Source organism: Podarcis raffonei, chromosome 9 (assembly GCF_027172205.1).
Source record: "Podarcis raffonei isolate rPodRaf1 chromosome 9, rPodRaf1.pri, whole genome shotgun sequence".
Lineage (NCBI taxonomy): Eukaryota > Metazoa > Chordata > Lepidosauria > Squamata > Lacertidae > Podarcis > Podarcis raffonei.
In genome coordinates, this window is record NC_070610.1 from 58928871 (window position 1) to 58951730 (window position 22860).

At 44.5% G+C, this 22860-nt stretch overlaps 1 protein-coding gene across 2 annotated transcripts; it reads left to right on the top strand.

Annotated features, from left to right (window-relative positions):
• The first annotated feature begins 1108 nt into the window (after window positions 1-1108).
• LOC128421307 (sodium/hydrogen exchanger 9B2-like) lies at window positions 1109-22663 on the top strand. Of its 2 annotated transcripts, none has more exons than XM_053403932.1 (12): window positions 1109-1620; window positions 5788-5885; window positions 8816-8957; window positions 10591-10761; window positions 12418-12560; window positions 13837-13964; window positions 15000-15175; window positions 17634-17740; window positions 18084-18233; window positions 19183-19291; window positions 20362-20498; window positions 21278-22663. In XM_053403932.1, the coding sequence occupies exons 2-12, from the start codon at window positions 5829-5831 to the stop codon at window positions 21491-21493; spliced, it is 1536 nt and encodes a 511-aa protein (XP_053259907.1). In that variant the 5' UTR covers window positions 1109-1620; window positions 5788-5828; the 3' UTR covers window positions 21494-22663. The 2 variants fall into 2 exon arrangements, with proteins under 2 accessions (XP_053259907.1, XP_053259906.1); XM_053403931.1 differs by lacking the exon at window positions 1109-1620 and adding an exon at window positions 2672-2974.
• Window positions 22664-22860: the final 197 nt, after the last annotated feature.

Consider the following 22860-nt stretch of genomic DNA (forward strand, 5'->3'; position numbering starts at 1 on the left):
CCAGACCCAACCACCAACCCATCCCCCAGGGTAATGGGAGAGCTAGGTGCTGCTCCTTATATACTACACCCAAATGCTGACACACCTTAATCAAATACAACTCAGCAGCACCTGCTACGTTTCACAGCTGTAAAGCTGGGTCTCGTTATCTTACTCTGGCCCTTGCTCTGGCCCCTTAAAGACATACACATCGGGTGCAACAATGATGAACCTTTACATTTAAATAAACCATTCAACAGTAAGGGCAATGTGGAGGGGATGAGGGTGGCGCTGTGGGTTAAACCACAGAGCCTAGGACTTGCTGATCAGAAGGTCGGCGGTTCGAATCCCTGTGACGGGGTGAGCTCCCATTGCTCGGTCCCTGCTCCTGCCCACTTAGCAGTTTGAAAGCATGTCAAAGTGCAAGTAGATAAATAGGTACTGTTCTGGCGGGAAGGTAAATGGCGTTTCCGTGCGCTGCTCTGGTTCTCCAGAAGCGGCTTAGTCATGCTGGCCACATGACCCAGAAGCTGTACGCCGGCTCCCTCGGCCAGTAAAGCGAGATGAGCGCTGCAACCCCAGAGTCAGTCACGACTGGACCTAATGGTCAGGGGTCCCTTTACCTTTACTTTTAAGGGCAATGTGGAAGAAAAACCAAGTCTTGATTAGGGTGGAAGCCTGCTCAAGACCGTGTTTGAGAAGACCTCATCACCAGCCCGACACTCTTCTGAGCTGATCAGTGGGGTGTTCTGCTGACATACAGAGCTTAACAGCTTTTATTGGGGTGGCAACGTTCTCACAACCTGATTAATGAGAGACCACAAGTTACCTTTGAAAGGAAAAGCACAGGAAAACTGCATTTGTGGGTCAAATCCCCTCAATCATTCCATCCTGGAAGACCTACTCCCTGCCTTGCAGACCTTTTCCCACTTGGCCTGGGAGGGCAGCACACTGACTCCATCTACAAAAGCTGATGCAGCTGAAGAGACCAGAGACCGTATTGATTGTCTCTTAGTGCAGACCCAGGTCATTGAACCTGAGCTTCCACAGCCACTGCCTGCTATGAATCACTATTGGTGGTGGCGGCAGCAGGTATGTTCTGTGCTTATGAGAATATTTTATTCTCTTGCTAATTTTGCTGTTCTAAATGGGGATTTTATATTTGGCTTCCTTTAGTGATGTTTTCTTTTGAAATGTTTTAAGATTTATTTTTCTTAACTTTTCTACATTGAATGTGCATTCTGTAGTTGACCACTTTAGCAATGTTTTATTTTGAAATCTTTAAGATAATAGTTTAGTTTCTTGTTGATTATGTTGCTTTGAATGAATACTTTATATTTGACTTACTTCAGTAATGTTTTATTCTGGCTTGTTTTATTCAGTCTTTTAATGTAGGTTGTGAACCACTTTGAGATTTCCCCCCCCCCCTTGAAAATATAAAGCGGTATAGAAAAAATGAGTAATAATAATAAACATAATAATAATAATGTTCCTTTCACATTTTAATCTTTTAAGCCCCTCACCCTCCTTCATGCTGACACTTTTTTTACACTCTAGGGAGACATAGCCTTAAGATACAAACAGTCTCAGACCTTGCAGACCCCAGACCCATACATTCAGCAAGGACTAATGAAATAAATGGTGTTCTGTGATAGAGATAGATAGATAGATAGATAGATAGATAGATAGATGATAGATAGATAGATAGATAGATAGATAGATAGATAGATAGATAGATAGATATTTGTAAAGATCTGTATTTTGGAAAATATTACTGTTCAAGAGGAAAAATAATTTGCAACAATATAATTTTTACCCTTATGTCTATGTGTATTTGGTATAATATTTTTATAACAACTTTTTATTTGAAGAAGATATGTTTCACATTTTACAAATTCTGTATTTTATAAACAAAACAAAACAAATACCCCACCCCAAAAATCCTGTTAAGAAAATTCAAAAATACAAAATTACCCCAAATAAACATCCCTTTTCTACCCCTTGACAATCTTGTTCTCTGTTGTAGTCATGTGTTGATGGGACTTGAAGTCCACCAACACCTGGAGTACCTGCCCCACATTGACTACCTATCCTATATCACTGGGCAGCACACCTGGAGCCCTCCAGCATTCCCAGGTGAAAATAAGAATGTTCTGCTCTACATCAGTATCACTGCTAGTGAGTTGTATTTATTGATTTAGGGTTCCCCCCCCCAGGCTTTAGGGGTATGCGTACACCTGCATCCCCTCAGAAAAAAGCACTGTATACACACACACACACACACACACACGTGTGTGTGTCCGTCCAATTATATTCTAAGTTTTCAAGTTCTTGATGCAGTTAAGCACTTTGATCGTTAATGACGGCTGGCTTATTTTAGATATAATGTGTAAAACACGCAAACAATTATAGAATATATAGCTTTAAAGCTGGAAAAAAAGGGAAGTAGAAACTCAATGTATTGCTGTGTGAAAGTGGCTTCAGATAACCTTCAATGCCCCTTTGTGGGTGCAGCAGTCCAAGCCACCTGCTTGTTGGTTTCCTTTGTAAACAACGAAAAAGCGAATTCCCGCCATGCTCTCCACACAAACAGCTGAGGGGAATGCTCCTCCCGGTTGCCAGTTAGCTTTCTCTCCCGCTGCCTGGCGCTCTTTCTCCAGGCTCTCCTGCCTTCCGGAAGGTCGGGAGCGACCGTTAATCAAGCGGAATGTTGGAGAGGATGGGATTGAATCCACGCCATCTTGGTTTCCATGGCTTGACAGAGGGTTGGTGAAGTCCCTGGAGAGAAATGGTCGCCTCAGAGCCAGCCTGGCGATCTGCCGCTGAAACCTAGCTTGAGGGACAGAGGTTGACTCTTCAAGGCTGCCCTCCTGGCCTGTCCACTGGAAGGTGTAAATCAGGCTCAGCCGCCTCAGCGGTCAGCTATTCTGGGCCCTCTGTCTCCTCTTGCCCTCCATGGGTGAGCAACGGCTTCTGTGTGACTTTCCGAAGACAGGTAGGGATTTATCTCTGAGAGGGCTGGCGTGTGCACTTACATTGATCTGCCATTGAACTGGCCCACATTTGTTCAGCCAAGCTGCTTGAGACAGAAAACATATTCCAGCTTGGCCCAGTTAATGGTTTCTTAAACCCTGCTGGGTTCACTGGAAGTTATTCCCATGTAAGTCAGTGCAGAGGTGACTGACTGCTACAGCCAGAGCTTTTTTCTGGGGGTACGCAGGGGTACACATACCCCTAAACATTTTGTGAATCTAAGTTTGGCCTCATTGAGGGGCAGTATTTCAATATGAGTAGGAAAATGAGAATATCCCTAAACATTTTTTTAGGAAAAAAGCACTGGCTACAGCCCAATCCCAAGCATGTTTACTTGGAAGTAAGGCCCACTGATTTACACACCCTAGTAAGTGTCTTAAGGGTTGTTGCAGCCTTAGTCTTGGTGAGCAAGTGTTTAGGAGGTGATCTTGATATGAAGCTTTTGAAAAGCTGTTTACAATTTTTATCCCCTCTTACCCAGGGTCCATGTTTCCTTTGGAAATGAGGCCGACACTGTGGTGTCCTTATGATATATGTTTTTTTCACACACACACAACCTGAGCCTACGATAGGTAAAGGTAAAGGTACCCCTGCCCGTACGGGCCAGTCTTGACAGACTCTAGGGTTGTGCGCTCATCTCACTCTATAGGCCGGGAGCCAGCGCTGTCCGCAGACACTTCCGGGTCACATGGCCAGCATGACAAGCTGCCTCTGGCGAGCCAGCGCAGCACACGGAACACCGTTTACCTTCCCGCTGGTAAGCGGTCCCTATTTATCTACTTGCACCCGGGGGTGCTTTCGAACTGCTAGTTTGGCAGGTGCTGGGACTGAGCGACAGGAGCGCACCCCGCCGCGGGGATTCGAACCGCCGACCTTTGGATCGGCAAGTCCTAGGTGCTGAGGCTTTTACCCACAGCGCCACCCGCATCCCTTACGATAGAGAGGTTCAAAACATTGCCCTCCAGGAGTGTCCCTTCTCTCCCATTGCTGCAGCCTCTGATTCAAAACAGGCAACTGACATTGTACTCTGGGCCCCTTCTCCAGCTTGCTAAATTTAACAGAATAACGCCTTTTTCACATTGATCACAACACAGCCAACTGAAATCCTAAAATGTCGTCCTAACAAAAACTCTAGCACCATCTTCTAATGCTCTCATAACTCAGGGAGGGGCTCCTTGCATTTGCTGGCTGGCACAGAGTCTTTGCTTTGCTGATAACCCATCTCCCCTTGTTCTCTGCAGTTGGCCCATCTTTTAGGCAATCTTTTGAACACGGGGAGCTGAGTCCAGTTATTAAGGGTCTGGCTTCCAGTTTAACTCTCCAAGCATTGATTAAATTCTAGCACTTACTAAATACAGGAATTGTGGGTGTCTTGCACCCACAAACCCTGGCACCCACAAACTCATAACAATATCAGGGTTGCCATATTTCAAAAAGTGAAAACCTGGACAGAAAAGTTGTTGAGCTTACGGCTGCAGTATTCCAGATATGCCCAGGAAATTTCGGGTGTATGGCAACCCTAAACAATACACACCTGGGCTCCTAGAGATGTTCTCATTCTTGCCATAGTTCTAAACAAAGCAAAAACATTTAGCCCCTCCACCTTGCCAAACCACAACTATAACTCTTCATTGATTTTAGCACCCTAAGGTCATCATTGCTGCTCAAGCTTTGACAGCTATGTGGAACAGCGCCACTTTGGCAAACCACTGTGTTCCCATCTGAAGTCAGTTTCTTTTACATGTCGGCAGCCTAACGAGGCTTTGTACACACTATAGGGATGCGGGTGGCACTGTGGTCTAAATCACTGAGCCTCTTGGGCTTGCTGATCAGAAGGTCAGTGATTCGAATCCCCGTGACGGGGTGAGCTCCTGTTGCTCTGTCCCAGTTCCTGCCAACCTAGCAGTTCAAAAGCATGCCAGTGCAAGTAGATAAACAGGTACCATTGTGGTGGGAAGGTAAACAGCGTTTCCATGCACTCTGGTTTCCGTCACAGTGTTCCGTTGCTTCAGAAGCGGTTTAGTCATGCTGGAAAGCTGTCTGTGGACAAACGCCGGCTCACTTGGCCTGAAAGCAAGATCAGCGCCACACCCCATAGTCATCTTTGACTGGACTTAACTGTCCAGGGGTCCTTTACCTTTTACCTTTGTACACACTATAATTTTAAAGCGGTTTACTCTTCACAGTGTTACAGCACCTCTTAAACTACAGTACCCAGAGTTCTTTGAGGGAAGGAATGTGGTTTAAAGGTATGGTGTACACAGCCTAGAAACTGTATTGGTGTGCTGACAGTGGAGGCTTCCCTCCTCTGCAGCCAGCATGGCAGCACAGACTACTAATCTTTTACTAGATCAGAAAAAAAATACACAGTTTAGTAAATATTGTTAGTTGATCTGCAAGATTTTGCTAGAGCACTGTACTAGAAAAAAAGAAACCCAAATCCAAAGATGTTCTTTCACTCAGTACAAGAGTTCATGCAACTTCAAACACATACTTGATGCTCAGGCAGAAACTGGAGTATTGCTGTGTAACCTGCCTATTGTAGCACTGTATGAACTTCCACAGACATTTGCAAAAGAGCATTGACTGTTTTTCCTTCTACCCTTGGTTCATTGGATCGAAATCCATTGTAATTTAGCAAGTAACCATGTGGTTGGGAAGCTGAATGTTTAAATATTAATGGAAAGAAATCCCAATGCTGTTGGGAGTGGGAGGAAACCCATTTAAATCAGGTAGAATATATGGCACCTGAAATACATTTTGTTTAAATCATAGGTTGGTCAGCATGTCGGAGGATGTTGTGAAGAACAGTAAGGATGGGGGGATACTTTGCAAAGACCAATAAGGTTGATTCCGAGCCCGAAATAGCTCAGGTATTTGTCAATTACATATTTTATAAATATATTGTCAGTTTGGGTCAAAAATGACCCCCCCAATGAAGTATTTGCCTATTTTTTAGGGAAACCGCCAAAAACAAACCCTGGACATTTTAGCCGCTATCTGACAATTCCGCCAGGATGCCATAGCGAATCCTGGCTATGTCCAGGAAATTCCAGACATATGGCAGCCCTAACTAGTGGAGGCTCTTAATGTGTTTTCGAGTTTCTTTTTGAATATACAGACTGAGCATAGGTGGATATGCACAGCTTAAGTATGCCCAATAGGCCGGTTCATAAAAAACTTTTTTTTGAAAATGCCTGCTCCAAAGGTTTTATCCTACTGCACTAGGGATTATATAGCTATATATAACAGCAGCAGGAGACTTTTTCAGGTGGTTCACAATTTAGCGGAACCACCTGTAACATCGGGGCCCAGTACGGGCCACATGTTCTCCTGCAATGATTTTGCAAAGTTTTTTGCAGATAAAATCGCTCAGATTCAGGAAGAAGTAGACTCCACCGTGGGAGCAGGGCCGGGGCGGGAGAGTGCTGGAGTTCTGTCTAGTCAAGTTGAGTGGGATCAATTCCAATCTGTTACCTCCGAGGATGTGGACAGGCTGCTTGGACGAGTGAAACCAACCACCTGTCTCCTGGATCCTTGCCCATCCTGGCTTATAAAAGCTAGCCGGGAAGGACTGGGCGATGGGCTTCGTGGGGTGGTGAATGCTTCCCTCCGTGAGGGAGCCTTCCCAGACCCGCTGAAAGAGGCGGTTAAAAAACCATCTTTAGATGCGGCCACGATGGCCAACTATCGCCCAGTCTCAAATCTTCCATTCTTGGGCAAGGTGATTGAGCGAGTGGTTGCCGAACACTTCCAGGCACGCCTGGAAGAAGCGGACCATTTGGATCCCTTCCAGTCGGGATTCAGACCTCATCATGGGACTGAAACTGCCTTGGTCGCACTGGTTGATGATCTCCGGCGGGCTAGGGACAAAGGTGAGAGCTGTTTCCTAGTTCTGCTGGATCTCTTAGCGGTGTTTGATACCATCGACCATAACATCCTTCTGGACCGTCTTGAGGGGCTGGGAGCTGGGGGCACTGTCATACAGTGGTTCCGCTCCTTCCTCCTGGGCCGTGTTCAGAAAGTGGTGGTGGGGGATGAGTGTTCAGACCCCTGGGCTCTCACTTGTGGGGTGCCTCAGGGTTCTGTCCTCTCCCCCATGCTTTTCAACATTTACATGCAGCCGCTGGGAGAGATCATCAGGAGGTTTGGGCTGCGTGTTCATCAGGATGTGGATGATACCCAGCTCTACCTCTCTTTTAAATCAGAACCAGTGAGGGCGGTGAAGGTCCTGTGTGAGTGTCTGGAGGTGGTTGGAGGATGGATGGCGGCTAACAGATTGAGGCTGAATCCTGACAAGACAGAAGTACTGTTTTTGGGGGACAGGAGGCGGGCAGGTGTGGAGGATTCCCTGGTCCTGAATGGGGTAACTGTGCCCCTGAAGGACCAGGTGCGCAGCCTGGGAGTCATTTTGGACTCACAGCTGTCCATGGAGGCACAGGTCAAATCTGTGTCCAGGGCAGCTGTTTACCAGCTCCATCTGGTACGTAGGCTGAGACCCTATCTGCCTGCGGACTGTCTCGCCAGAGTGGTGCATGCTCTGGTTATCTCCCGCTTGGACTACTGCAATGCACTCTACGTGGGGCTACCTTTGAAGGTGACTCGGAAACTACAACTAATCCAGAATGCGGCAGCTAGACTGGTGACTGGGGGCAGCCGCCGAGACCATATAACACCGGTCTTGAAAGACCTACATTGGCTCCCAGTATGTTTCCGAGCACAATTCAAAGTGTTGGTGCTGACCTTTAAAGCCCTAAACAGCCTCGGTCCAGTATACCTGAAGGAGCGTCTCCACCCCCATCATTCTGCCCGGACGCTGAGGTCCAGCGCCGAGAGCCTTCTGGCGGTTCCCTCATTGCGAGAAGCAAAGCTACAGGGAACCAGGCAGAGGGCCTTCTCGGTAGTGGCGCCCGCCCTGTGGAACGCCCTTCCAGCAGATGTCAAAGCGATAAACAACTACCTGACATTCAGAAGACATCTTAAGGCAGCCCTTTTCAGGGAAGTTTTTAACGTGTGATATTTTACTGTATTTTTGGTTTCTATGGAAGCCGCCCAGAGTGGCTGGGGAGGCCCAGCCAGATGGGCGGGGTATAAATAATAAATTATTATTATTATTATTATTATTATTATTATTATTATTATTATAACTGAAATTTCTTGCATATCAGTTAATATCTTGACCCTGCTCCACTGAATTGAAATTTCAGCCCTCACAGCATAGGAAAACGGCCAAGTAAACAGCTATTTTCATGGAGGAGGGTCAAGATATTAACTGATATGCATGAAATTTCAGATATAGCTATATAATCCCTAGTGTAGTAAGATAAGACCTTTGGAGCAGGCATTTTCAAAAAAAATTAATAAAATTTATGAACCACCCTATTGCCCAAGAGAGAGGGAAGTCTACTGCCCTACACCTCTCTAGCTCTCTCTTGCCCCTCTCCAGAAAACCTGTCTGCCTCATTTGGCTCATACACTTAACACCAAGATTATGTCAGCTGGAACGGGGAAAGGTCTTCCTTTGCCCCATTCAAAAGAACTTTAAGAAGACCCAGTTAGTGGGTGAAATCTCACTAACAAAAGATAGCTGCGCCTGGTAGCTTTACAAAGGACAATTAAGGAGTGGTCCTTTTGACGTTATTCACCTTGTGATTTCGAAATCCCCAGTCTTGTCACGGTATATCCTCAGAAGTACCGTAAGTCCCATTGAGTTGAGTAGCACTTGCTTCTTAGGACTCCGGCATTATTTGGTACGTCAATTGTTGATAATGTGTCATCCTCCGCTCTCCCTGTTTTAAATCAGGAAGAGATTCTTCCTGTAGAAAATGAAGAGGCAGCGTCACTGAAGGATTTTGAACCGCAAGTGGAGGAGGAGCCACCAGGAAAACTGCGGCAAATATGTATTTTCCCACCACAAGGCATATTTGCTGAAATTGTAACAAATGGTATGCAAAGGGAATGCAAAAGGGGAAGCGAATACAGCCACCCTTTAGTTTTCTATTGGCTATAATTGTCTTGGTTTCTTTTTTTTAACCTAATCTTAAGGTCCAGGGTTTTATATTTAAAAAGGTATAATATCAGCTGATCAGTGGTAACTCCCCTTTTGGCAAGGGTGGAGAACTCCAGCATGTAACTAATCCCAGTGGAGACTGAAGTCACCGACAATCAGCTGATCCCTCAATTACTGGCTTTTATTCAGACATCACTCTGCTGGCCTATGGAACTGTGAATTCTGCACAGTGTCACAGCTAACAGCACTGGGATTGTTTTCATGGTCTCTGATTTGTGTGGGGATGTTGACCTTCAACCTCTGATCCACCTCTACAAGGCAGAAACAAACCAGAGGTTTAAGGAAGTTGCAAGGCTAATTATCCCAGGATAATTAATTGTGGGACCTCAAGCACCCTTCAGAGGTGAATTGGCAAGAAACATGTAACATATTCTAACATTTTCATGTGTAGTTCTTTAGCAGGTTTGGCTCAGTTAACCTGCCTGGATATGTTTAGCCACTCGGAGCTCTTTGGAAGAAAATCAGAGTGTGATAAATCAAGTCAAACCTTCAGGAGCCTTAACCAAAACCTTCAGAACGCCACTGAAATTCTTTTGGCTGCTAAACAGACAAGATAACTGATATCCCTTCCATTTTGATCCATTAGCTCTGCAGTTCATTCCTAACTGTTATTGTTTTAATCATTATTGTAAGCTTTTAAGCCTGGTCTTAATGTTCTCTCTTTTGTAAGTGAACTCCCAAAAGTCTATAATCCTCACTACATTTATGCAGATTTATCTTGAAAGTGGGTCATGACCAAGCACACAAAGAGACACTTTCTCCTGTAATGTGTACAGAATATGACCCAAATAATTTGACCTGCAGAAAACATTATGATTCATGCCTTGCTGCTGAGTGAAGTCTCTAAAGATCCTAGATGAAATGGTCACATAGGGGAAAGCTTTACTATTTATTAATCCGTTTATATTATTTGCAATGGTATTTATTGCTTTTGTTTTTTGTTGGAGATAGTATTCATTGCCCAGGAACAAAGAAAGAAGGATAAGTATGGAAACTCCTTTGTGCCATTGGCTCCCTGTAACTTCCGTTTTCATTTGCCAGAGCTGTGTAGGAAATGGTTCTAAAATTGCATCTTCACTTTCCAGTGCTCCCATTCTGGTGCAGCGGGAAAGAACAGAAGGGGCTGCCAAGAAAAATCCCCATTCTCAAACAAATAACAGTAACTGGGAGGAGATCTGAAACATCTCTAAAATCTATTTAGATTGCAGAACAACAATAAAAAATCAATCACACTCATCTGTGGCCTGGGTTGCATGGTAGCACATTTAGCACCATACTGATTTGCAACAGCCCATCATTGTTGACTGCATGACAACAAGCATTTGACAGTAGCTTTAAATAAAGAATCAAATTAAAAGAACATTTTAAAAAACGGCACAGAAAAGTGCATTACTAGCGCAACTTTTGTTTCTTTCATTACTTTAACCAAAAATCAGTTTTCATGAAGCTCTGAAGAACATAACATGATTTCTGAAGGATGCTAAAGCATTTCTTCCCCTGTTTTCCAGTAGCAGCAGCAGCGCTGATCTGGGCTGTTTTCTGGGCTGTTTTAGGCAAGGAATGTCTTCCTGGTGGAAATGTCTTTGGACTTTTGTTCCTCTTCTTTTGTTCTTTACTTGGTGGTAAAATTATGGAGTCCATTAGAATACCTGGCTTCCCTCCACTCCCTCGTCTTTTTGGTAAGTATTGCTTTATCAGGTACTGTGCATCATCATAATTTTACATAGACCTGGTTTTTTCAATATGACAGCAGAGTTGTCCAAATGTCAATTTAGGCTCCCATTTTATTTATGCATCATTTCAAGAGGTTTCCATTGGAGATCAGTCATAGGCTTATTTCCTTCAGGTAACCGAAATGTTACAAAGGGTATTTCTAGTTTTAAAGAGTTTCTTTGTCCATTTCCCCCCTCCAGCCAGTGAGTAATAGAGGACTCTCAAGTGTAAGCAAGATATACAGCATATTTGCATCACCCTACATATGATCCCATCCAGCCAAAAGAGGAAAAGGTGTCAGAGTGAGCTGGACTTGGGTCCCTTGTATTTTGGGCAGGAGAGTGACAAAAGACAAGGAGCTGTTTGTTTAAGAAAAGCTGGTTTCTTAATGTTAAGTTGTGGGCGAACATAGCAGACGACACAGCGATTTCTCCAGAGCAGCTCTTCATTTCTAAGCTGGACAGAACTGAACAGCAAACAGCTCAGCCGGCCTGCTTTTATAGGCAGCCGGCTGTCAACATTGTAGCAACAACAACCCAGGGTTTCCCGCCTAAAATAACTGACGTGGACCTGAGTGAAAACTATCTACAGTATCCCCCTGCTGGCCCAGGGTGAGAACTTCAGTACATAACACTTAACATGCATATGTAAGTTGCTGTTAGGATCTTTGTATGTTGATGGTCATATACCTGCTTCATCAAGTATGTAAGTTTGAATTTCACCGATGCACAGTAAGATCAATCCCAGGGATCTCTGTGTCTTGTCAAATAGAAAAAGGAAAAATGGCATCTACCAGTCACTGTCAGTTTAAGATGGAAGGCTGTTTTCCTTCTCCATCTAAGACAACACAGAGTGGTTGGGGCAGAGAGAATCCTATCTGCATGTCCTTCTTCTTCTTCTTCTTCTTCTTCTTCTTCTTCTTCTTCTTCTTCTATCGCTCGTAGCTGAGTAAGATTGTCTTCTATAAACATAGTTTTCACAGTGAGTCCGCAAGCGACTGTGGAGGCCAATTCTGGATCCCCACGTCCTTCCACAGTGGGGACATAGGTTTCCAGGCAGGAGTTAATCATAGTAGTGAGGGTTTGCCAAGCGTGCCTTCCTCTTAGCACGGTTCTCCCTTTCGTCCCGAGTTTGAGCGTCTTCAATTGGAGCACTCGCAGGCCAGTGTTTCCCAGTTGTGGGTGAGATCTCCATGTAAATTAGATAAGTAGATACTGTTTTTCAGACTTATAAGCAGCCACAGAAAAGGGCTTGAACAGGATCTGGGCTGCAGTTCTGGAGAAGGGATCTTTTCACCTTTGCCCACAGAACTGTTTCCTTGACTTAAATTCGTGCCACAGTTGTTACTTGGTACAGATTGGAGAAAAGGCATTCATATGCTGCTCTCTTCCCCAGCTGCTTCCAACTGTTACTGGTTTCCAGCAGATTTAAATTGTGAAAGGGTAGAGGGGAAAGGATTCAACCCCTCTCCCCCAGTGATATAGCCCAATCCCAGCCCCATTCCATATTGTTATTCTGGCACACGATTTAACACTGCAGCCACTTCGTCCCATGCTTTCCAAATGTTGCTTGCCACCTGTGATGTCAGCAATGAGTGACATGCCTTTCTCTGTTCCATTTAGGGATGCTGCTTGCTGGGTTTCTCATCAGGAATGTCCCGTACACTAGTAAACTAGTCCAGATCAATGTGAAATGGGGAGCTACCCTGCGAAACATTGCCCTCTCAATTATCTTGGCTCTTGCTGGTCTTGGCCTCGACCCACAGGTGAAGTATCAAATGGTCCTTAACACATGCAAAATCTTTATGGACACTGAGAAGTGTGGCAAAGAGCTTTCCTGGACACCACACAAAAGCAAAATAAAAGAATGTTGCCCGCAGAAAGATTGTTTATTCTTTAAACTCTTCCCGGCTCCAAATATTCACTAGATAATATGCTAGATATAATTTCTCTATTCCACCTCTCTCTAAACATCAGAGACATTTGCAGAACCCAGAAAACAGAGTTGTTACCTAGATGCCAGACCCACAGCTCTTGGATTCAAGCACCATTCTATTTAAATTTTCCATTCCTAAGGAAGAATGAAAACAGATACAGTATTTTTTATTGAGGTTGTAGTGGTATGATTTGGTACAAAAGTATGGGGTTGTTGTTTTTTTTGCTTTGGAGCAAGCTCTGGAAAATCTTTTGGAGCAAGTTTCTTGCAATGCCAATGTACGTTGGGGAAAATGCATCTGTGAAGGGCAACTATTGGCTAGCACCAATCCAACACACTTCTACCCCTAATCTCTGTCACTGTTTTTACATAAGTTTCTGAATTTTTTAAGGTGAAGGCTGAGCATCTTACTGAATACAATGGTACCTCGGGTTAAGAACTTAATTTGTTCCGCTTTAGTTAATGGGGCCTCCTGCTGCCGCTGCGTGATTTCTGTTCACATCCTGAAGCAAAGTTCTTAACCCAAGGTACTATTTCTGGGTTAGCAGAGTCTGTAACCTGAAGCGTCTGTAACCCGAGGTACCACTGTATATTGTTACAGCTCCTGATCCACAGACCCTTTTTTTAAAATTAATTACTGTTTTATGTTTTATGAATTACTTCCACTTACGCTCTGCTTGTATATTTGTAAATGAAGGGCATTGCAAGTCTCTAATTCTCTCTCACCCAAAGGGAATTAAAATTAGATAGTGTTGCCTGTGCATGCATTGCTTAAAAAAAGAATGTGGGGGAAACTTACATGCCCCCTAATTCTCGAAATTAAGGGTGAGACTTACTGCCAACCCAGTATGCAGTTTTCTGGAATGCATATCTGTAATGCACTTTGAAGAGCTGCGTTCACACTGCAGGAGACGAACTGAAAGGTGTACATCTATCTTCATCCTAAACACCTTGAATCCACTTCCAATCTCCTATTATAATGCATTGTATTGTCCCATACAATCAAAGCTGAGTACAGCAGAGCAAATCTCAACTGATTTTACGTAACAGTAAAAAAGAAGTTGATAACAGTTGTTGTTTTTTTAAAAATGTGTTTTGTCTTTCAGGCTCTGAATAAGTTGAAAGCGATCTGTTTCAGACTAAGCTTTGGTCCTTGCCTCACGGAAGCCTGTGCAGCAGCTGTCCTGTCTCACTATATCATGAACCTGCCATGGGAATGGGGGTTTATGTTAGGGTAAGAGATAACTTTGCTTTCTCTTGCTTGCAAGCGGTACATATCTTCTAGCAATACCTACAACTGCGATCTTAAACACAGCGCGCAAAGTCCCGAGCCCTGAAGGGATGCATCGTTTGGGTTCTTTAGTGCTATTAATAAGAATATGCAAGCGTGGAATCTCTCCCTTCTCCTGGAATCCATTACCAGTCTGGATAATGAAGGTGCTTGGAGCGTTTCATAGAGTGGCAGCACTGAGAAACACAGAGAAGACACACAGCCAGGGCCGGGTTTAGGTTTGATGAGCCTAAGCTACTGAAGGTAACGGGGCCCTTTATATGTCCAGCTGTCCTTTGTCAACAACAAATGGTCGCTGTTTTTTGTGTTGAATATATGCTATTTGGAAATTTATGGACCTAATAGCAGGCATCCCCAACCTTTGGCCCTCCAGATGTTTTGGACTACAATTCCTATCATCCCCGACCACTGGTCCTGTTAGCTAGGGATCATGGGAGTTGTAGGCCAAAACATCTGGAGGGCCGCAGGTTGGGGAGGCCTGACCTAATAGTCATTTGCACATGTTGCTATGCAACCAGTCCATGCAGAGTGTGGGCACCCTGTATATAGAAATGAGCAAACCAGTGATGTTTTAGGGAGCATACTAGCAGGCAGGGCCCATTACTTACATCATAGGAGCCTACACAACACAAAACACTGTTCCTGTATGTAGGTTTTATTTTATTTGTATTTTATCTTACATTTTGGAAATGTACATCCAGGTTTTTTCCCCCTTTAATTTTTTTGGGGGCCCCCAAGAGAGGGGGCCCTAAGCTATAGCTTGTTTAGCTTATACGTAAATCCGGCACTGCACACAGCTGTGTCTTGTTTTCCCTTTTTTGCAACATGGAGTGCATTGTTGTGATTATAGAGAGAAGGGGAGGGGAGAGACATTTATTTCCAGAAATTTCTGATACATCATCTTCTGTAAAGTTTTATCTGAATGAAGCAATGTAATGTTCCCTTCTTTCACCAAGAGCTAATTTTGTGCCCTTTCAGGTTTGTTCTAGGTGCTGTGTCTCCTGCTATCGTTGTCCTTTCATTGCTGATGTTGCAATCCAGAGGATATGGTGTCGATAAAGGCATTCCTACCTTGCTAATAGCTGCTGCCAGCATGGATGATATCGTGGCCATTACAGGATTCAACACCTTCTTGGGCATCGCCTTTTCCACAGGTACTGGAGCTATGCCCTAGAAATGAAAAGCCACTGCATGGACCCCTTAAAAAAAGCATAGGCAGAATTGGGAGGCTGAATCTGGTGCAATTTCTCTTGAGGATAGGAGAAGGCTGACTTCAGGAACGGTTCATTATGATGTGACCTCTTCTCTAACAGAGAATATATGTTGTCAAACAGCTGTGATTGGGAGAAGGGGAATTCCATTCTATTCCCATTAAAGCGGAAATTACTTAATTTGCACTTTCTGAAATGACGCACAGACTGCAGCTCGGCCATCCTTCAAACTCCACACAGCTATGAATTTTGCAGTGCAGCTTTCCAACTAAGTGCTATGCATGAAAGAGGTAGCAAAAGCAGCACATCACATGAGACAGCTGCGCTGAACTTTTCTATTTTATGTGGTAGTTCACTACAGAGGTGAGCTTTCTGAAGACCTGTTATTGAGTATCCATCCTAAGTTGTTTGCACAAAGCCTGTGTGGCGGCTATATAGTGTCTGCTGTTTATTAAGCACTCATTTTTATCTCTTCCTGCAGTGGTTATACAATAGCCACTGCTGAGTGAGCTAATTTGTTTGCACAGAGATTATATGACTTCCCATCAACTGATTGTTATCCCAGACTTTTTAGTGTGCTTTCCCATCACTTTGCTTACTACAAAAAGAGTCTGCTTTTAAAAAAGAAGTAAAAGTTGGTTTGTTACGTGAAAACCTAAATTTGCAGGTATGAAGTTGAATACATCCTTCATTATAGTGACAGTCTGGAGGGAACCCAGAATTCTGGTTCTGAGCTGAATTACACCAGCTTTGTCTTTCCTCTTATATTCATTTTTGCACTTTAGAAACTGTAGAACAATCACAGCAGATGAGCGCAATTTCTTTTTTTCTTTTACTTCTGCTGTGGTACAGTGGCTGCCACCTGCTGGACAGAGAACCAATTGCAACGCTTGTATAGAATCATCGAATCTTAGAGTTGGAAGGGACCCTAAGGGTCATCTAGTCCATCCCCCAGCAATGCAGGAACCTCAGCTAAAGCATCCATGACAGTTGGCCATCCAACCTCTGTTTCAAAACCTCCAAAGAAAGAGAGTCCGCCCCCTCTTGTGGGAGTCTGCACAAAGCCTCTCAATTCAGTAGTTGCTTTTTAAAACAAAAACAAAGATATCTGGAAGACATACTCTTAACTCTGTCTGCTTTCTATCTTGAAAATACTCTTCAGGACATTTCTTCTCTCTGCGCTCCTCATTTCTCCTCTGGTAACTACTGTGAATGCATGACCTGCTGTCTGTCTGCAGACACTGCAGTCGTCTGCAAGGGATTCCCACACGACAAGGTTGATGTTGCCAGCCTTCATGTCTCATTTGCAGACATCTTTATAGTGCAGAGGGACGCGGGTGGCGCTGTGGGTTAAACCACAGAGCCTAGGACTTGCCAATCAGAAGGTCAGCGGTTCGAATCCCCGCAACGGGGTGAGCTCCCGTTGCTCGGTCCCTGCTCCTGCCAGCAGTTCGAAAGCACATCAAAGTGCAAGTAGATAAATAGGTACTGCTCCGGCAGGAAGGTAAACTGCGTTTCCGTGCACTGCTCTGGTTCGTCAGAAGTGGCTTAGTCATGCTGGCCACATGACCCGGTAGCTGTACGCCGGCTCCCTCGGCCAATAAAGCGAGATGAGTGCCGCAACCCCAGAGTCGGTCACGACTGGACCTAATGGTCAGGGGTCCCTTTACCTTTACCTTATAGTGCAGAGTTGGTTTACCAGCAGGCCTGGTGCCTGAAAGCAGCTCCCCGAAAACCACATCCTTTGGGATCCTGCCATCTTCCATTCTGTGTACAGGACCAAGCAAGGTGTAGACCATGGGTAGGCAAACTAAGGCCCGGGGACTGGATCCGGCCCACTTGTCTTCTAAATCCAGCCTGCGGACGGTCTGGGAATCAGCGTGTTTTTACATGAGTAGAATGTGCCCTTTTATTTAAAATGCATCCCTGGGTTATTTGTGGGGCATAGGAATTCATTCACTTTTTTCCCCCTTCAAAATGTAGTCTGGCCCCCCACAAGGTCTGAGGGACAGTGGACCGGCCCCCTGCTGAAAAAGTTTGCTGACCCCTGGTGTAGACGCTGCTGAGACAGAAGTGTGAACAAACTGGGAATGTGGGTTTGAAGTGAATTAAAGCTCTGTTGCCCTATCACAACAACTCCACTTTTTTGAAGGACTTTAGGAAAGTGAGGGGGCGGGGAAGGCACCGAAAAGTGTGGGATGAACTAATGATTAATGGGAATAATATAACCACTGCTCAAGCAAATAAGGATTAATGCTCATTGCCATATAATCACAAACAAATTAGAACTCATGCTCAGCAAAGGCCAGACATAATCTATCCTCTGCATAAACTTTATGCAAGCAAAGCAGGAAAATGAAAATCTGTGTTTACACCCTTTTCTTCTGTTGTGTCCAAAAAGGCTCTGTCTTCAAGAGTATCCTCCGCGGTTTAATAGAAGTTGTAATCGGCGCAGGAGCTGGTGGCCTTCTGGGAATTTTTATTTGGTACTTTCCAAGCAAGGATCAGGTGAGAAAGGAAGCTGCTGGAAAGTTTCAGCCTTGCATCTCATCAAGGAGAAGTGGTAGGGGAATGATGCAAAAGACACTCTCCATGTCCTAGTTTATGACTGTTGAGAATGTGATCCAGAGATTGTCAATGCTACAAAATCACTCTTTCCCAAGGATGTGAATCCTCCGTGACTCTGTTGGAGGGGCGTGAGGATCTTTCAGTCATTGCTGATTTTGTCCTAAACGGAGGACTCATTTGTAGATTTTAAATTAACATTATGATTCCATCAATTTAGGTCAGTTTCTTAGTAATGCTATAGTAATATTTTAAAGATACTTTCTGTTTTCTTCCCTGGTCTTAGACATATGTTGTGTGGAAGAGAGCATTATTTGTGTTGGGTCTCTCTGCTTTTACTCTTTTGAGCTGCAAGCATTTTGGCTTTCCTGGATCTGGAGGCCTCTGCACAATTGTCTTGTCATTTCTGGCTGGGCTGAGATGGTCTGTGGAGAAGGTGAGCATTCCGCAAACATAATGTTGTTGTTTAGTTGTTTAGTCGTGCCCGACTCTTCGTGACCCCATGGACCAGAGCACGCCAAACACTCCTGTCTTTGCAAACATAATAATAATAATAATAATAATAATAATAATAATAATTTATTTTTACTCCGCCCATCTGGCTGGGTTTCCCCAGCCACTCTGGGCGGCTTCCAACAAAGACCAAAAATACATTAAAATATCACACATTAAAAACTTCTCTGAATAGGGCTGCCTTCAGATCTCTTCTAAATGTCAAGTAGTTGTTTATCTCTTTGACATCTGATGGGAGGGCCTTCCAGAGGGTGGGCACCACTACTGAGAAGGCCCTCTGCCTGGTTCTTTGTAGCTTCACTTCTTGCAGTGAGGGAACCGCCAGAAGGCCCTCGGCACTGGACCTCAGCGCCCGGGCAGAACAATGAGGGTGGAGACGCTCCTTCAGGTATACTGGACCGAGGCCGTTTAAAGCCGAGAACTCAGGAACAGATTTGTGTGAAGGAGAGAACTCAAGTTGGACTGCTTTACGGTAGCAACCTGGGCTCCTTTAGCATCAAGGGCAAGAGAGAAATGTAATACTATGAATGACAACAACTACACAATAGACTAGTTATTCATAGCTTCAACTGAATAGAAGTAAAAAATTTCTAGAAGTTTGGGGGAAATGGGTACAAATTGAAAAGTGGTTCCTTAAACAAAATTAATGTTGGACACATTGATCAATTACACGGCTAGTTTGTGGGGGAAAGAATTCCAGAATCCACAGCCAGTCAGCATCTGTATTGATCAGGACCAACCAACATGCTGCAGAATAATATATTATGCTATGTAATTGCTTGTTACCTTAAAAATTGTTATATTTTAAAGATCTAATAAAAAAGAATAATACTAGTTCTTGTAACACTTTGTGTTCACTCTTCATCTTGCAGAAAGCAGTGGAAGAGATTGTTAGAATTGCCTGGCAATTTTTCCAACCCTTTCTGTTTGGTTTAATCGGGGCCGAAATATCCGTTGTCTCTCTCGGACCAAAAATGGTTGGTAAGTCTGCTAACCTGTGCTGGCAGGGGTGCCAACTTGAATAAGACATTGCGGGAGGAGGGGCAGGTAAGCCCCGCCATGCATAATCGATCACATGATGCGACACACATACACACACACCATTTGAATGACAATGCCCATCAAGTTGTGGGGGGCCCGGCCCCCTCAAATATTTTATTAGGGCCTCAGCCTCTAGGAATTGGCTCCTACGCACTGATGAGTAGGGCTATAGTCCCTTAAAAAGGTAAAGGACCCCTGACACTTAAATCCAGTCACAGACGACCCTGGGGTTGCAGCGCTCATCTCGCTTTACTGGCCAAGGGAGCCGACATTTGTCCACAGACAGTTTTTCCGGGTCATGTGGACAGCATGACTAAGCTGCTTCTGCCGAAACCAGAGCAGCGCACGGAAATGCTGTTTACCTTCCCGCCGGAGTAGTACCTATTTATCTACTTGCACTTTGATGTGCTTTTGAACTGCTAGGTTGACAGGAGCTGGGACTGAGCAATGTGAGCTCACCCCATCGCAGGGATTTGAACCACCGACCCGATTGGAAAGCCCAAGAGGCTCAATGGTTTAGACCACAGCGCTACCCTCGTCCCTTAGAGGACAGCTAATGGAGCATCTCCTCCAAAGCTGAACAAGCATGCATTTCCATAAGTGAATGGGCAGAGCAATACCCAGGAGAGAACAGAGCAGAGGGTCAACTGCTGCATCCCAGCCCCTGCTGCTTGTGTGAGCCACAGCAGAAGGTGGCAGGCTGGAGTGGCTTCTTTCCCCATTTTTCACTGTGGCAGCTTAAAATATACTCAGAGTCCTGAAGTGATTTCATGCTCTTTATTGCTAGCGTAGGGGACACAGGCAAGTCCAAATGGCCCACACAGTTCTATTCCCTAACATCTTGCAACTGCTCCCCACCATCTCAGTTGGCCACCTTGCTCTCACTTAATGTTAGGGCTTTATCCTGCTGACGCATCACCCTGCTTTTGACTTTTGTTCCTAATAAGATGAGGATGAGGGCTGATTTCCCTCCGAGAGGAATAATGAAGTATATATCCCTCTGCCTACAGGGTTTTGTATGATCACAATGTGTTTGGCTCTCATGATACGAGTTACTGCTACATTCCTGTTGGTTAGTTTTGCTGGCTTGAACTTCAAAGAGAAAACATTTATCGCACTGGCATGGATCCCCAAAGCAACTGTCCAGGTAGAGTATGCCTATATAGGAGACCCTGTTTCTTCTGCAGAAAAGATGCTAAATCACCCGCCATGGTGCGCTACTCTAGGTGGGAAAGGCGTATTGCTTTTGACTCTTGCAAGCAACCTGATAATCAGCTTCCTTACTCCATAGGTTAATTTCTTTCTCTTTCTGAAGTGTTTTCTGTCACAGCTCTCTTAGGAGATCACTTTCCCCATGCATGCAGATTTGCCCTCAAAAGTGATCTCACTAACAGAAGCCCCTTCTGTTGACCCCAAAAGCATTGTTTTTACTTTGGGGAGATGCCATTTTGCTTCCTAATACACAAATTCAGCAACCCAGTGAATTATAATGGTAACAATACTGATAACTTGACCCATACAGCAGCGACAGCCCAGGCCTCCCATTTTGCAAGTCAGAAGCTGATTATCATTTCCCCACAAGCTGGATTGAGCCCCAGGGTCTCCAAATTTAAGAAGGGCCACAGTGAACTGCGATTGTAAGGCTATTCAAATCTGGCTCCTGTAAGTCCTGAACTGGCCAAATGAAAGAATCCTGCTTGCACTCTAATATTAGTCAATGAAGTTCATGGAGTGAAAGGGGTTTCCTTTCCCTCGCAACCGCAGCAGCACTGTCTGTTCAGGAAGGCCCCCTCTAATTCTCCAGAAAGGGTTCTTTGTGGGGTGCAGGTAGCTTCAGAAAGGGGGACACGCAGACAGGAAACTTTCCTTCTGTGACTATAACATGTGATCCAATTCAATGTCCTTTCCACCCCCCCTTCCCTGCAGGCTGCAATTGGTTCTGTTGGTTTAGATACAGCCCGAGAGCTGAAGGACCCAGTCCTAGAACATTATGGCCTGACCATCTTGACAATAGCTTTCCTGGGAATCCTGTTAACAGCTCCAACTGGGGCTCTGATCATTGGCCTGGCAGGACCCAAACTCCTTCACAAGACTGACTTGGGCGATGAAGAAGATGGGGGGAAAGCATCTTCGCCAATATAGGGAAGTGTCAGGGAATACCTAAATCGGAACTCCAAGCTTCCAAGAAATCACAGTGCCCTATAGTGGCATACAGTTGTCTGAAATCCCATTGTGGAATGCATTGTAGGTCCTGCTAAAACAGCAACCCAAGTAGAGGAGAATATAGTTACATTAAATCAGCATCCAGGTGTTCCTTCATCCTTCACACAGGAATTTTGGATGACTGCAGCCACAAGTGGAGTAGATCAGTGGCCTGGTTCAAAGAGACAAATGCCAGCAGGGCATGAGAAAGCATTTAGGGTGGCTCCATGAAGTGTCACTGGAAGTTTATTCAGTGGTCTCAGCAGAAAGACATGCCAGAAGCACCAATCCCATCAGTAAATAATCAAGAGAAAGTTCATAGACTTTACAACCGATGGTCAAAGCTCCCAATGGCTTTTCCAGTAGCCAAAGGCAGTTATGTTCTGGCAATAGATATGCAGTCTTTGGGAGCATCCAGGGAGAGTGATGTTACAAATATTGTAATGGTGCAGTGGACAGTTGTGGATTTTGCACATGGAACAAAGAAAGTTCATCAAAGTTTGTCCATGTATTAGATACTAATCTGGCTGGTCTGGCATTGCAAAGATTCATATTGTCCGCCATCATTTCCCCATCTACACGTTATAACGTTAAAACAGCAACAACAACCCAGCGAAAGTAGTAGCTTCAGAGCAGCCTGCAGCAATACATTGGCCTCTTTGACCTAATGGGTTGAACTGGATCCAGGAAGAACTGTTGGAGTCTTTTTGGCTTCTTAAGAATATACTTGCAGAGGAGAGAAGAATGAGGAGGGCAGCAGGAAATGACTGCTTTTGGATGAAGGATGTGTGATCCTGCTGGGATGAATACAGATTATTTTTTTTACGGCTTTTACAGTTGCTGGCAATCACACATATATGTGTGTTCTGTAAAACGAAAGGGTTGCTGAAGTTTCAGAGGATACATGAGTTTTAGGACTCAAAAAACTAGATACTAGCAAAACTTGAGTCAAGAGCTGCACATGAACCTTAGAATGCTGTCTCCAGTTTAACAAGTGTGGGGAGTGTATTACTTTAAAGATTTTGCAGATCCATACATATGTCATTTAGGAAAACCTTTTTTTCCATTCTCTGTTTCTCCATACCCATGAATATTGCATGGGGTTTTTTTGTGTGTGTGTGTTTTTTAAGAGCAATGTTGGGCATGGGTTAGAAAGAAATTGGGGTTTTCCCCAACCCTTCAGACCCAGTGGCGATGAAGTCACTGCTTCCTAAGATGCTGCAATTCCTTTGAAAACTATTGAGGGCATTGTACTACCTAAACAAAACTGCTCACAATTCCTCCAGTACACCCAGTTTGTTTGTTTT

What these genes read in the sequence shown, in the direction of transcription:
- LOC128421307 (XM_053403932.1), top strand. Translation starts at nt 5,829, where the DNA reads ATGGGGGGATACTTTGCAAAGACCAATAAGGTTGATTCCGAGCCCGAA. An exon ending in TGAGATGGTCTGTGGAGAAG is followed by an intron (nt 18,234 to 19,182) that starts GTGAGCATTCCG and finishes TTCATCTTGCAG; the next exon opens with AAAGCAGTGGAAGAGATTGT. An exon ending in TCCCCAAAGCAACTGTCCAG is followed by an intron (nt 20,499 to 21,277) that starts GTAGAGTATGCC and finishes CCTTCCCTGCAG; the next exon opens with GCTGCAATTGGTTCTGTTGG.